At 49.6% G+C, this 13,386-nt stretch overlaps 1 protein-coding gene across 2 annotated transcripts; it reads right to left on the reverse strand.

Annotated features, from left to right (window-relative positions):
- Positions 1 to 3,922: 3,922 nt before the first annotated feature.
- LOC128563649 (cytochrome P450 11B2, mitochondrial-like) lies at positions 3,923 to 11,588 on the reverse strand. 2 transcript variants are annotated; one of them, XM_053559073.1, is made up of 9 exons: positions 11,350 to 11,588; positions 10,854 to 11,009; positions 6,481 to 6,680; positions 6,165 to 6,368; positions 5,748 to 5,902; positions 5,191 to 5,357; positions 4,720 to 4,798; positions 4,437 to 4,634; positions 3,923 to 4,036 (listed from the first exon to the last, which is right to left on the reverse strand). In XM_053559073.1, exons 1-9 carry the CDS (start codon positions 11,586 to 11,588, stop codon positions 3,923 to 3,925), a joined length of 1,512 nt encoding a protein of 503 aa, XP_053415048.1. The 2 variants fall into 2 exon arrangements, with proteins under 2 accessions (XP_053415048.1, XP_053415049.1); XM_053559074.1 differs by lacking the exon at positions 4,437 to 4,634.
- Positions 11,589 to 13,386: the final 1,798 nt, after the last annotated feature.

Here is a 13,386-nt window from a genome sequence, read left to right on the forward strand (position 1 = left end):
AGCTTTCATGGACCTGCCAAAGCTAAGCAGCAGCTCACTGCTTCACCAACCCACTCAGAAGATTTTAGGGATGCTTGGATCTCTCTAAAAATATATATCATATACGTATATGCAGGTATATATATATTATGTATTTATGATTCAGATTACAAGATTGTGGGTGGTTGTGAGTTCAAAATCCATAGGGCAGGTGATTAGGTTGGAGCCCTGGGCTGAGGGCTGACTCTGAGGACTGGAGCAGCATCCCTTCCTCTCCAGGATACTTCAGTTTTTGCTCTTAAACTCTTTCAATGATTAGATGAGGCTGACCACCTTATGGTGTGTAATCTGAACCTTCACTTAAAGTGGACTCATTGTTGATGCCAACCACATCTAAAATAAGCCTTCACGTAAAGACATAGATTCATGTTTAACTGAGTAACTGGCTACAATATCCTAACCAAGGTGACAGAAAACTAACTTTCATAGGCATTAGGGCACCTGGCCTCTGCAGCTGAGAGAAAACTACTTCTGGTGGCCTTTACTAAGGGAGATTGAGAAAAAAGCATTTGTATACCTGTGTCTTCATCTGTTTTTTGTTGCTTATAACAGAATATCTGAAACTGAGTAATTTATAAAGAAAAGAAACTCAACATTGCCACTTTGGAGAGTATGTTTCAACATGAGTTCTGGTTGGAACATTCAAACCACAGCAACCAGGTACCAGGGGACATATTAATTTGTTAAAGTAATGAAGTGACATCTGGCATATAAATTGCAGTTAGAGTCACTATCTGGTTAACTTTATAGTAATTTATTGTGATTCTCCAAAATTGTCATCTTCTGCACAGTCCAAATAGTCAAGTTGGTCAGAAACATTGTGGGGATTACTGTTTGTACATTCTTTAAGTTCTTGAGAGTGGCACCAATCTCAGTAATTTTTCCAAAAATGCATTATTATCTTTCATTTACTGCTTTCCTAGGCAGAGGCAATTCTAGTGGCCTTCGCAGCCACAATAGCCCTTACTTCACAGGTGAAAGGACAGTTGTCGGGTTTTGTCAGGAGTAGACCTTAAGTCTATTCCAATATTTCATACTGGAACTGAGGGAACAACCACTGGATGAGTTTGAGGACATACTGGATCCTCTGTGAGATGGGCCTGAGCTAAACCTTCATTAATCACCCAAGTCCCTTCTCCCTTAAGTTTGGAGTCTCTTGAAACTAGTGTCAGTTCAGAGCCTGTGTCCAGAAATGTCTGAAAAATCTATTTCTTTTTCTTTAGTACACATTGACCTAGTAAAGAGCTATGAGTCTTTCTGGGGAAAAGAGGGAGAAAGATTAGCAGTATGATTTACGGGCAGTGTAGCAGGGTCTCTGGGGGAAGTGTCCTACCCCTCATTCAGGGTGCTCTGGGCATATAAACTGACTCAAGTCAGGGAATTGATTCAGGACCCATGACTGTATGTTTTTATGATTTAAGTTCCAATTCTGTTCATTAGACCTAGAAGTCTTCTGCTTACATGGAACAAGTAAGAACTTTGCAGATTCTACACTTTCTCAGCATCTAGGAACACCGTCACTGACTGGCCAATGCCATCCGTCTCTGCAAATCAGGCTGTTCTGATTACTGATTTGACTATGCTGCCCATTATTGGGACACACCACACTATCATTGGTGATTAAGTGCTACCACATGGTCTCTGCCAACTTCCCTCCCTGCAATTGCTTCCATGACACTTAAGGATCTCACATCATTGACAGCAGTTCCCACTGTCATTTCTGACCTACAGAGAGGAATAATTGCAGAGCACCTCCAGGATAGTGGAGCTCCCTGGATAAATTCACTTCTCACAGTCATGGTGAAAGAGGCTCCACCTCGATATCAAAGGAGAAAATCCCCCAGAACACAAGACTAAGGCAGAGGGCTTCGGCGAGAGTCATGCCTAGTGAAGCTGTGGGGGAGGACATCCAAGAACCAAGACGAGTACAGTCACTGGTAGATGAGTCCATTTGTGGGGACCAGCACACAAGCAAGTCCAGCCCATGAAAGCTGCACTGGATGTGCTGTGCCCAACAAAGGCAGGGAATCTGGGAGCCTTGGGAGAGGCCCAAGAACATGATACATTTAGTCAAAGAAAATGATTCTTGAGCCTTCAGCTGTTTGACCTATGGAGTTTTGGGGTTGCTTGGGGCTTGTTACCTCTACCTCCTTCCCTGTGCTTCCCTTTTGGAATGGGAATGTCAGCCCCATGCCTGTGCAGCCATTGCACTCTGGAAGCACACAACATGCTTGATTCATAGGCCCCATAGCAAGAGCAACTTGACCCTGGATGAGTTGTACTTTGAATCTTATCCAAATCTGATGTAGACAACACTTGAATGAGACTTTGCACTTAGCCTTAAAAGTAGATGCTAGAATGAATTTAGACTTTTGGAGCTAGTGGAGAGCAATGCAAGTACTCTGCATGTGAGAAGGATATAAAGTTTGGGGAATCAGAGGCAGAATACTATAATATGAGTTTTCGTACCTCTCCAAAATTCATATGCTAAAATCCAACCAGCTGTGTGATAACAGATGTAGGGGGAGGCTTTGGGGAGGAGCTGAGGTCATGAGAGAGGAGCCCTATGAATTAGAATACTGCCCTCGTTAAATAGGCCCTAGACTGTAGGAAGGTCTTACCTCTGAACCAAGGAGCAGAGCCCTCCCCAGACACAGAATATGCTGGCCCCTTGATGCCACCCTTCATAGCCTCCAGAAAATAAATTTCTGATTTTGTAAAACACTCAAGACATGGCATTTTATTACAGCAGCCTGAATAAACTAGACAAACACAGTATGGTTAGTTGTACTTCTGGGTGTGCCTAAGGATCTTTCCAATGCTAAGAAAACAAAAGCTCTAAAGTGGCTGCTGTGTTCCCCAACCCAGTGACCACAGTGGGCATGTGCTCTTAGCCAGGGCACTTCCAGTTCCTGGCTGGTGCTCTGCAGAGCGGTGGCTTGGAGGTGTCTATTTCCTCTGCTGGATGAGGAGCACATGGAGGGGGTGTGAAGGTCAATCCATTCTGATAACTGCCACCTCTCTGTGTCCACCCCAGGTCCTAACTGTGGTCTGTGCTCCAATGTTGACCAGAGGAATGAGTGAACAAAGCTGTCTGTATAATCATTGGCCTAATCATGTCCATGCCATTGCCAGAGACATTGCACAGGTAACATCCAAACGTCCCACCCTACACGCCTCACGCTCTCCATTCAGCATCCTCAGGACATGCCCCTAGGACAAGACAGGGAGTGGGACACTGAATGCCCACTGGCCCTACACCGCCTGCTCCATGGGCAATGAGGCCCGGACATGTGGCCGATGCTACTTAGCTGTGGGGTCACAGTGGCCTCCAGAGTCGGTTTTCTTGACTTGAAAATGGGGATGTGTCAGGACAAGAGATGCCAATGGCCTTGTCCCTCTACCCTGCAGGATCCCATTCCCAGAAAGGTGTCAGAGAGTCAGTCGACAGACCTGCACACTCACATGCCATCCCCTTTAATGACTCAGAGAAAAGCCACACAGAGGCTTTTGTGAGGGGACAGGGAGAGGGCAGCAGGGGGATGGGAGAGTGCCCAGGAAGGCATGGGGAAGAAACTGAGGGCGCTAGGACCCCCAGTGTGTGGGCAAAGCTCTCAGGGGATACTGCCTGTCTGAGGAGCAAGGTGGGACAGGGGGCAGGGTCCAGTCCTGCCGGCAAGAGTGTCCCGAGCGCCTCCCTGGCTTTGCTGTATAGCCTGGCAATCCCTGGCCTTGGAGGGCCTCAGGTGTTCCATGTGAACAGGGGCCAGCTGGACAGAGGTGTGGGCCAGCACGCAGTGCACAGGGAAAGAACGGGGTGGCCTGGGGCCCTGGCAGAGGGACCCTGATGGCGAGGCTTGGTCCCTCGGTGGGGGAGGCGTGACTAGTGGACAGCCCTGAAGGTAAGGATGGGGACAGTGGTGGGCGTCAGTATAAAGCGGTAGACCATCCTTACATCCTCTTGGTTTAGAGTCTCCACCAGGAAGTTTTTCAGCACCTAGGACAGAAGCTGTGATTCCACCTGGCCTAGTCAGCTAGACCCGGTGCAGCCTCCACCCAACTCTAGGTGAGGAACGTACTGCAGAGGGAAGAGCAGCCTGAGGTCCCAACCAGGGTAAGCCAGTGAGCCCGGACCTGCCAGCCCAACCCGGCCAAGCTCAGGTCAGTCCAGGCCGCCAAAAGCGGCACAGGCTGCTCTCCAGGCTGCAGGGCCACGCCCCTCCTTCCCAGGGCCAGCCAGTCTGCTCCGGCCGCGCCCCACTGTGAACCCGCCCCACTCAGGCCCCGCCCACAGATGCTCCGCCCCCACTAGCTCCGCCCTCGCCCCGCTGGACCCGCCCCACCTTGGCCCCGCCCACTCTGCCCTGCCCCGCCCCGCACAGCCGCTGCCCGCTCACGTGGTGCAGCAGCAACACCATCTCCACCTCTGCAAGGCGCCGCCCCAGACACTGGCGCACCCCAAAGCCAAAAGCCAGGTGGCGGAAGTTTGTCCTGGAATCCTTGATGTCCATCCAGCGCTGGGGGTCATAGCGCTCTGGCCTCGGGAAGGAGGCGGGGTTGCGACCCAGGGAATAGAGGAACACCTGGACCAGTGTCTGCGGACAGTGCGGAGGGACAGGTCAGCTGCACCGTCGGTAATGGGGGTGGGGCCTCGGCTGGAGGGGCGTGGGGCGCACTCACCCCCGCGGGGATGTGGTAGTTCTGCAGCACCATGTCTGAGGGCAGGATTCGCTCCAGGGTGGCGCCCACGGGGTAGAGCCTGGGGCAGGGACATCCGTGAGTAGTCTCAGCGTTGACAGGGCCCCTGTCCTGTGCCCTCTGCAGACTTCCTACCGCGACCCCCCAGAGGTCCCAGGCCCATGGGAAGCCCAGACCATGAGGAGGTGCTTCCGTGAACCTGCTGAGCTCAGCCAAACCTCCCTCAACTGGAGCAGCCCCAAGCCAAGCAGGAGACCCCAGAGTTGGCCCCAGGACACTGAGGAATTCCAGAGGAAAGAAGAGGCCCCTCTCCTTCGGGACAGAGAGGAGGGGCAGCGAGAAAGGATCCTGAGGCAAGGCTTCTGATCAGTCCCATCTCCTGGCTGCCACTTGCCAGGGAGCACTGCTCTCCAGCCAGGCTAGGTGGCTGGGGAGGGGTCAGCAGGCACCTACCTCAGGGTCTCCTTGAGGGCTGCCCGCAGCAGAGGCAGCTCCACCATTGCCCTCTGAGGATTGTCAGTGATGCTAGGGGCAGCTTTCAGGCTCTCCTGGCGCAGGGCCTGCTGCACCTGGGGGTTTCTGGCCAGCTCAAACAGTGTCATCAGCACAGGGAAGGCTGTCTGTAAGAGCCACAGGTGCAAGGCTCAGGCATGGACACCTTCCCAGACCTCCTCCCTCAGGTGGCTCCAGGAGTGCCCCCCACCCCCGTTGGGCAGGGGTGTCCATACTCTGAGCAGGACACATCCCTGGAAAACTGGACCTCAAATCCTAATGTCCATCTGGACTTCCTTCCCTGAGTCCTCCACAGACAGGGGGCCCCTATCTCACCAAGGCCCACATGCAAATCTTTTCATCAGTTGACAAGCTGAGGCAGGGGCTGAGTGGGAGCTGAGGATGGGGGCGTCAGGGCCTGGGGCTGGGGCTGGGGCCCATGGCTGATAGGTAGCATTGGAGGACACTGCCTGAGAGACAGGGTTTCATTGCTCTCTGGGGCCGGTTGCTGCTCTGACCGTTTCCACACTCCCTGCTGTGAGTTCAATAGCATTGGCCTTGATGGCATCTGGTGACAGCTCTGCCTGCAACAGCAGGTCTGCCACAATGCCACTGTAGTGTGTAGGGCGGTCGAGTGCGAGTTCCTGATAGATTTTCTGGATGCTGTTGTTGGCTATAAGAAGAAAAAGAAATACCTCAGCTTGAGAGCTGAGAAGCACCCCCCTCTTTCTCCTGCACCCAGCACCCCAAGACTCCCTGGCCCCACCCCAAGAACTCAGTCCAGCTCTTGCCTCATCCCTGACTCTCCCTGGCAGGACATCAAGGAAGCCATAGCCCTTTTTTGTGGCCTCTGTTCTCCCTGAGCTGTGGAGAATGAAAAACTGGACCAGCACAGAGGCCCTGCCACATGGCACTGCAGGGTCCCTGGCCCTCACCATACTGGAAGATGCAGTCCCATGCCTCAAAGTGCTCCTCCCACGTCCTGGTGCTGGTCCAGCGGGACAGGCTCCTGGGTGTGAACATGAGCTGAACGGTGGATTTGAACATAGCCTCCAGGGCATGTACGAAGTTCAGGCTGGCTGGGCTGGGGTTATAGCCAAAAAGACCCAGCCGCTCTCCAAAAAGTGCTAGGTTGCTGGCTGCAGGGAGGATGGCACCGCTGAACCAAAGGCAGCCTCCCACCAGCCCTCCGTGTCCCCTTCCTATTCTACTCCACCTTCACTGGATGGGACCTTCCACCCGACCTCACACCTTCTGTGGTGTAGTGGACGATGCTGGGCTGGATGTCCAGGGTCAGGGCCTCCCGGGCATTCCGTAGCACCTTCTTCTTCAAGGCTTGGGTGAAATCCCTCGCCACTGTATCCACCATGGGGAGGTACTTCTCCACAGCTCTTGGTGACAGCACTCCTGGGTTCAGCCGTAGCCGGTTGAAGCGCCATTCCGGCCCATTTCTACATAGCAGAGAGTGAGGCTGGTAAGGTAGCCCTTGGCAGACACCGGGCCCCAAACCTGTGTTCTACATTTCTTGTCCTCAAAGGGAATAAGCAGGGCAGGGTGTTGCCCTCAAGGTAGCTGCCTGCCTTTCTCCTTAGCTGCAGTGTTTTCTCTCTGAGCATCCCTGGAACATGTTTTTGAATATTTCAATGAATGCTGCACCAGGAGTCCATGTCCCCGGATAGACAACCATTTCATTGTGAGAATTTGCCACCATCTGTGTTTTAGAACTCTGGAATCTACTGTTAGCTTGCAACTTCCAGGGGAAGTCCTAACCCCCACCCCCCCAAAAAAAATGTGGTTAATTTCCGCTTGTCATGCAGTAGCAGTTACTCAGCTGCTATTCCTGTCCTGTGACAGGCAGCTGTGGATATGGTCCTGAAGCAACTTACATGCAGCTTTCAGGAGCCATGCTGGACAGAAAGAACTGTGGCCTCCAGATACCAGGGGTCTGTGTTTGGATCTCGTTGCTCTTTTGGTCACAGAGATGCCGACCAAAGGCAGGTCCCCATTGTTCCTGTCCCTCTCCATCATTGTAAGCCCCTCCCCCTCTGGATGAAGTGACTTTGGGATTTAAGGAGCTAGTACATTCCCTCCCTTAATTGTTCCGTGTTTCCACATTGGAAGCCAAGCCTTGCAGTCCATTCAAAATCAACTGTGTATATGGGGAAAATTAAAAAGTCACTCCAAGGCCAGGCACAATAGCTCATGCCTGTAATCCTGGCACTCTGGAAGGCCGAGGTGAATGGATTGCCTGAGTTTAGGAGTTTGAGACCAGCCTGAGCCAGACCAATACTGCATCTCTAAAAAACAGCCAGGCATTGTAGTGGGCACCTGTAGTCCCAGCTACTTGGGAGTCGGAGGCAACGAGGATCATTTAAGCTCAAGAGTTTGAGGTTGTTGTGATTATGATGCCACAGCACTCTACCAAAGGCAACAAAGTGAGACTCTGTCTCTATAAAAAATAAATAGATGAATAAATAAAAAGTCACCCCACATATACAAATGGAGGCCCAGAAAAGATCTAGGAATACCGTAAGTTTACATCTCAGACTGAGCCTCAGCGCCAAGATAGTCTACAACCATCAAATAAATGACTTACAAAAACAGTAACAAAAAAAACAAACTCAAAGGAGGGGTAGAATCTGCTTTCCAGAGTTGCCACATTATTATATTGAAATATCCAGTTCTCCACAAAAATATTCCAAGGCAAACAAAAAAAAATAGAAAAGTATAGTGCACAGAAAAGGAAAAGAAAAATAATCAACAGAAATCAATGAAAAAAGGCTGATGGTACATCTACCAGAACTTCAAAGACTTCAAAATAACTATCTTAAAGACACTCAAAGATCTAAAAGATGATGTGGAAAAATTCCACAACAGGCGGTATGTCAAAATGAACAAAATGAAATATCAACAAAGAGATGGAAAATTTGAACACGCCCCACCCAAAAAAAAAAAAATACTGGAGCTAAAAATATAATCACTGAAATAAAAAAATTCACCAGAGAGATTCAAAGGCAGAATTGAGAAGGAAGAAGAAAGAGTTTGTGAACTTGAAAACAGGACAGTGGAAGTTGGTCTGAGGGAACAGAAAGAGTAACTGTTTGAAGAAAAGTGAAATGACCCACGGGACCTGTGGGAGGCCATCAAAATGACCACATGTGCATTGGGAGGGTCTCAGAAAGAGGAAAGAACGGAAGAGGCAGGGAAGGTATTGAAAAAGTAATGGCTGACAACTTCCCGAAAGTGAGGAAAGATACGACTTGTAAACATCCAAGGATCTCAATGAACTCCAAGTAGATTGAGCACACCAAGATACATTATAATAAAACTGTTGAAAGACAAGAAGAGATTTCGAAAGCAGGAGGAGATAAGTCATTTCTGAGGGATTCTTGATTGGCAGATTTCTCTCCAGAGGCTGTAGAAGCCAGAAGGCAGTTGGCTGATATATTCTAAGTGTTGAGAGTAAACAATATTACCAACCAAGCAAAACTGCTCTTCAAAAATGCAGGAGAAATTCATGTTTCCAGATAAACAAAAGCTAAGGGAGTTTGAAATCACTATACCTCCCCTACAAGAAATGTTTCAGGGAGCTTTACAGGTTGAAATAAAGTGACATTAGACAGTAACTCAAAAATGTATGAAGGAATAAAGATCTCAGTGAAGGTAAATACATGAGCAATTATGAAAGCTAATACTGTAACAATGGTGTGTACCCACAGGTTTTGTTTCATATAATTTAAGAGATTAATATATTTGACAAGCAAAATGATTAGTCTAAAAGCCATTATTATTGTGTCTTTGGTTTGTAAGTTCACAATTGGTTTTCTACATAATTTAAGACATTAGTTTATTTGAAATTTTTAGTTATGTTTCTTGACACACACATAGGAAGAGGAAAAAGTTTGTCATCAACAACTGAAAGGGGATGGAGACAGAACTGTAAAGGAAAAAAGTTGCAGTATATTTAGCAGTTACTGAAGTTCAGCTGTCATAAATTCCGTTCAGAGCGTTACAATTAAAGGATGTCTGTGGTAACCACAAATACAATAACTAACAAAAGGATGTACACACAAAGAAATAAGAAAGGGATTTAAATGTGTTACTACAAAAAATCAACTAAACACAAAAGAACACTAATGCACAAAATGAGGAACAAAAAATAAAAGGCATATAGAAAAATATGAAAATGAGAGAAGTCCTCCTTATTAATATTTACTCTAAATGCAAATGAACTGAACTCTTCAATCAAAGGCAGAGACATTGGTAGAATGATTAAAAAATATAATTCAACTATATGCTGTCTTCAGGAGACTCACTTTAGCTACAAGGACCTAAAGGTTAAAAACAAATGTATTGAAAAAGATATTTCAAGCAGTGTGGCAAGGAAGATGTCAGAGCAGCCTCCAGGTGCTGGGCCACAGGCCATGCGGGTCTGACTTTGGGATGACACGTGGCTTCTGCCTCACCGTGCGCGAGGGGGCTTCATGGAGTTCATTCATGTGAACTTGCTGGCCAAACCCTGGCACACAGGCCACCTGGGCTGACCCTCCCTGAGTGGGGAAATCTTTTGTCCAGGGGAGGCAGTTGCCTCTGGGTCCGGCTATGCTCAGTATTCACAATACATGTGTGCACACAGGTTCATGCACATGCGTGAGCATGCAGACACACAGAACAGACATGCAACACACCAAGATGCATGGAATCACAAGCTCACACACACAACATGCTCACAAGTGTGAGCTCAGACACACATGCACATTCAATACACACGACTGCAATTGCACACACATACACACACACCAGCACACCCCTTGCTTCAGATATGCACACCCACTCTTCCCACCCTTCACCTGAAACTGTCCTTTCTGCTCCTGAGCCCCACCCAGATGCCTCCAGTTAAGGGCCCCCACCCAGGGGAGCCCATCCACCTAAACCCCGCTATTCCTAAGAGAATCCACTTCCCCCACAGGGGTGTGGTGGCTGTCAACTGTCCACATCCATCCTCAGGCCCTCCTCCTGTCCTAACGGCAGCCCATCTGCAGCTGATGGACTCAACCACACTCTTCCTCTGCCTACCAACCAGACCAGGGGTGTCACCCCTTCCCTGGGGAATGATACATCCACCCCAAGGCAGTGGCCCCACATGCTGCTCAGCTCCTGAGAATGCAGGACCAGCAACCACCTGCATTCCGTGCCCACCTGCCGCCTGCCCGAGACTGGCTCCCAAAGCCAAGGGCACCATGGTGGACAGCAGGCTCTGGCACACTCGGACCATGACCTGGGCCAGCAGCTGCCTTCTCAGAGCCTCAGTTCCTCACCTGTACACGGGAGCCCCAGCGACCAGCAGGGCGCATGGCCGCCAGGGCTATGCAGTGGGTGCTCCCTAAGGCACAGCTCATTGCCCTCCCTCCTCTCAGTGCAAAGTGCCCTGCACATGTCTATGCCACTGCCCTACTCCCCCCACCACTGGGCACACAGGAACCACGGGTGCCACTCCTCAGGGCTTGATGGTCACTCTGGCTCCACCACCCCCACACAAGTCCTCAGGTGATTTAGGGTCTTCTCTGTGTCGCCTCCTCTCTTCGTCCCAGCTGCCCATCCCCCCTTCCCAGCGGGACCCTCACAGCAAGAACACGCCACATTTGTGCCCACGGTGATGCCTATAGGCCAGCCAGGGATCCAGGCACATCCGGCGTGGGTGCAGAGTCTCCACCTGCTGCAGCCTCTCCACGTCCTCCGGCAGCATCACAGACACCCTTCGTGTCCCTCCTGTGTCATACCTGTGGGACGAAGCACAAAGTCCTGCGGGCAGGGCCACGTCCTGGGTCCTGCTCTGCAAAGCCAGTCCAGACTGTCTCTTATCTGACCTCCCCACTCTGGACTAGAGATTTCACAGCAGGAAGTCTACCCTGCTGTCTACCCCAAACCTCTCCAACTCCAGAGCTTCCGAGTTCCGTTCTCTGGCACGAGCCCTGATTTGCTGTCTCCTCAAGAGGAGCTGTGATGTCCTCTGGTGAAGACAAGGACCCACCACCCACTGGGCTCCCCCTAGTCTCCCCCAGGATACAGAGTGAAGGGAAGATTCTGGGTGTCCTCAGTTAGGGACAGGGAGGGCTTTACCTGAAAATTGGCCCCAGCTCCTGGAAGTTCTGATGCATGTCCAGGTGGAGGTTCTCATAGCCCTGGTCCTTCCAAATCTGCAGCATCTTCATCCAGGTGTTGGTGCGACTCTGGGGTATGGCTTCGAAGGGCAGCACTGCCTTGGGGGCCAGAGCTGCTCTGGTGCCCAGTGTCCGTGGCCCTCTCAGGGACAGGCAGGGCCCTACCAGCCATGCACCTGCCTTCACCCTCAATGCCATCCCAATGCTCCCTCTACGCTGTGCCCAAATCCTTTTATCTGGCCTGGGGACCTGCACTGGTGGATGGATCACGTCATGGAAGAAACTGTCCCTGGACCTTCCTGTAAACCTGGGGCTGAGGTCAGGTCTGGAGGCTCCCTGCTGGAAATGGAGGAAGGAGACGGCAGGTGCCTGTCCCCCATCTCTGCACAGCCTGCTGCTACCTGGATGCTCACACAGGGGTGGCATCTGGACTAGGGGTGCACAGGGCTGGGGGGGTGGGAAGAGGTCTCTCCCTCCTCCAGGACTTAGAGCATCATGACTGATGGGGCCCTTATCTTATCCAGAGATGAAAAGGGGGCCTTGGGATCTTTTAATAAACCGGAGGGTTTTTTTAGCAGCAGTTTTAGTTCACTGCAAACTTGATGGGGAAGAACTGAGAATGTCCACGTGCCCCTCTGCCACTCTCAGTACCCTGTGGGTAAGCGGCATGTTTCTTGCACCCTGTGAACAGAGACTGACAAGTTCTCACCCAAAGTCCTCAGTTTACCTGAGGTTCGTCCCTTGGCTATTCATTCTCTGAGCTTGGACTAATGTTTGTGATGTGCTTTTGTCATGACAGCATCATAGGTCGCTTCACTTCCCGGGAAAGATTCCACACTGTGCCCTCCGGCTGTCCTCTTCCCGCCTCTGACAACTACTCATCTTTTTACTCTCTCCACGGTTTTCCCTTTCCAAGATGTCACATACTGTGGCTGGGATGGTCCGGCACAGAGCCTTTCCAGACCGGCTCCCTTCACTCAGCAACGAGCTGCTAGGAACCTGCACACCTTTTCATCTCATTTCTTTTCGACAATGAGTAATGTCCCACTGTCTGGATAGGTCACACTTTATCCACTCACCCACTGAAAGAACATCTTGGTCTTTTCCATGTCTTGGTGGTAAGATAAAGCTGCTGTGAACAACCATGTGCAGCGTTTAACTTGGACATTAGTTTTCAACCCATTTGCGTAAACACCAAGGAGCACAATTGCTGGAGCCTATGGGAAGAGAATATGGTTTTTTATCTTCCAGAATGGCTGAGCCGTTTAGCACTCCCAGCAATGGATGGGAGCTCCTGTTGTTCTGTCTCGGTGCCAGCATCCAGTGTTGTCAGGGTTTGGGTTTTTCTACTCTAATAAGTTTATAATCAGATCTCATTTAATTACAAATTCTCGTTAATTTGTCACTTTCTAAAGATATGTGTTAGATATTGAGCATCATTTCGTATGCTTTATTTACTATCTGTATATCATCTTTACTGAGACAGCCCTTTAGATATTTTGCTCATTTTTTAATCAGCTGTTTGTTTTTTTATTGTTGAGTTTGACGAGTTCTTTGGATATTTTGACTCCTTGATCAGATATGTCTTTTCCAGTATTTTCTTCCAGTCTTTGGCTCATTCTCTTAACACTGTCTTTTGCAGATCAGACTCTTTTAATTTTCATAAGTCCAACACATCAGCTTTTTCTCATCATTCATGCCTTTGGTGTTGTATTTAAACCATAGTCATATTCAAGGTCATCTATAATAGATTTTCTCCTATGTTATCTTCTGAGAGTTTCAATTTTATATTTAGGTATTTGGTTTAGTTTGAGTTAATTCTCATGAAGGATATAAGGTCTGTGTCTTGAATCTTTACTTCTTTCTTTCTTTTTTTTTTTTTTTTGAGACAAAGTATCACTTCTCTGTCATCCTTGGTAGAGTGTGGCATCATCATAGCTCACAGCAACCTCAAACTCTTGGGCTCAAGAGATCCTCCTGCCTCAGCCTCCTTAGT

The sequence above is a fragment of the Nycticebus coucang genome, chromosome 13 (assembly GCF_027406575.1).
Source record: "Nycticebus coucang isolate mNycCou1 chromosome 13, mNycCou1.pri, whole genome shotgun sequence".
In the NCBI taxonomy this organism is placed as follows: Eukaryota; Metazoa; Chordata; class Mammalia; order Primates; family Lorisidae; genus Nycticebus; species Nycticebus coucang.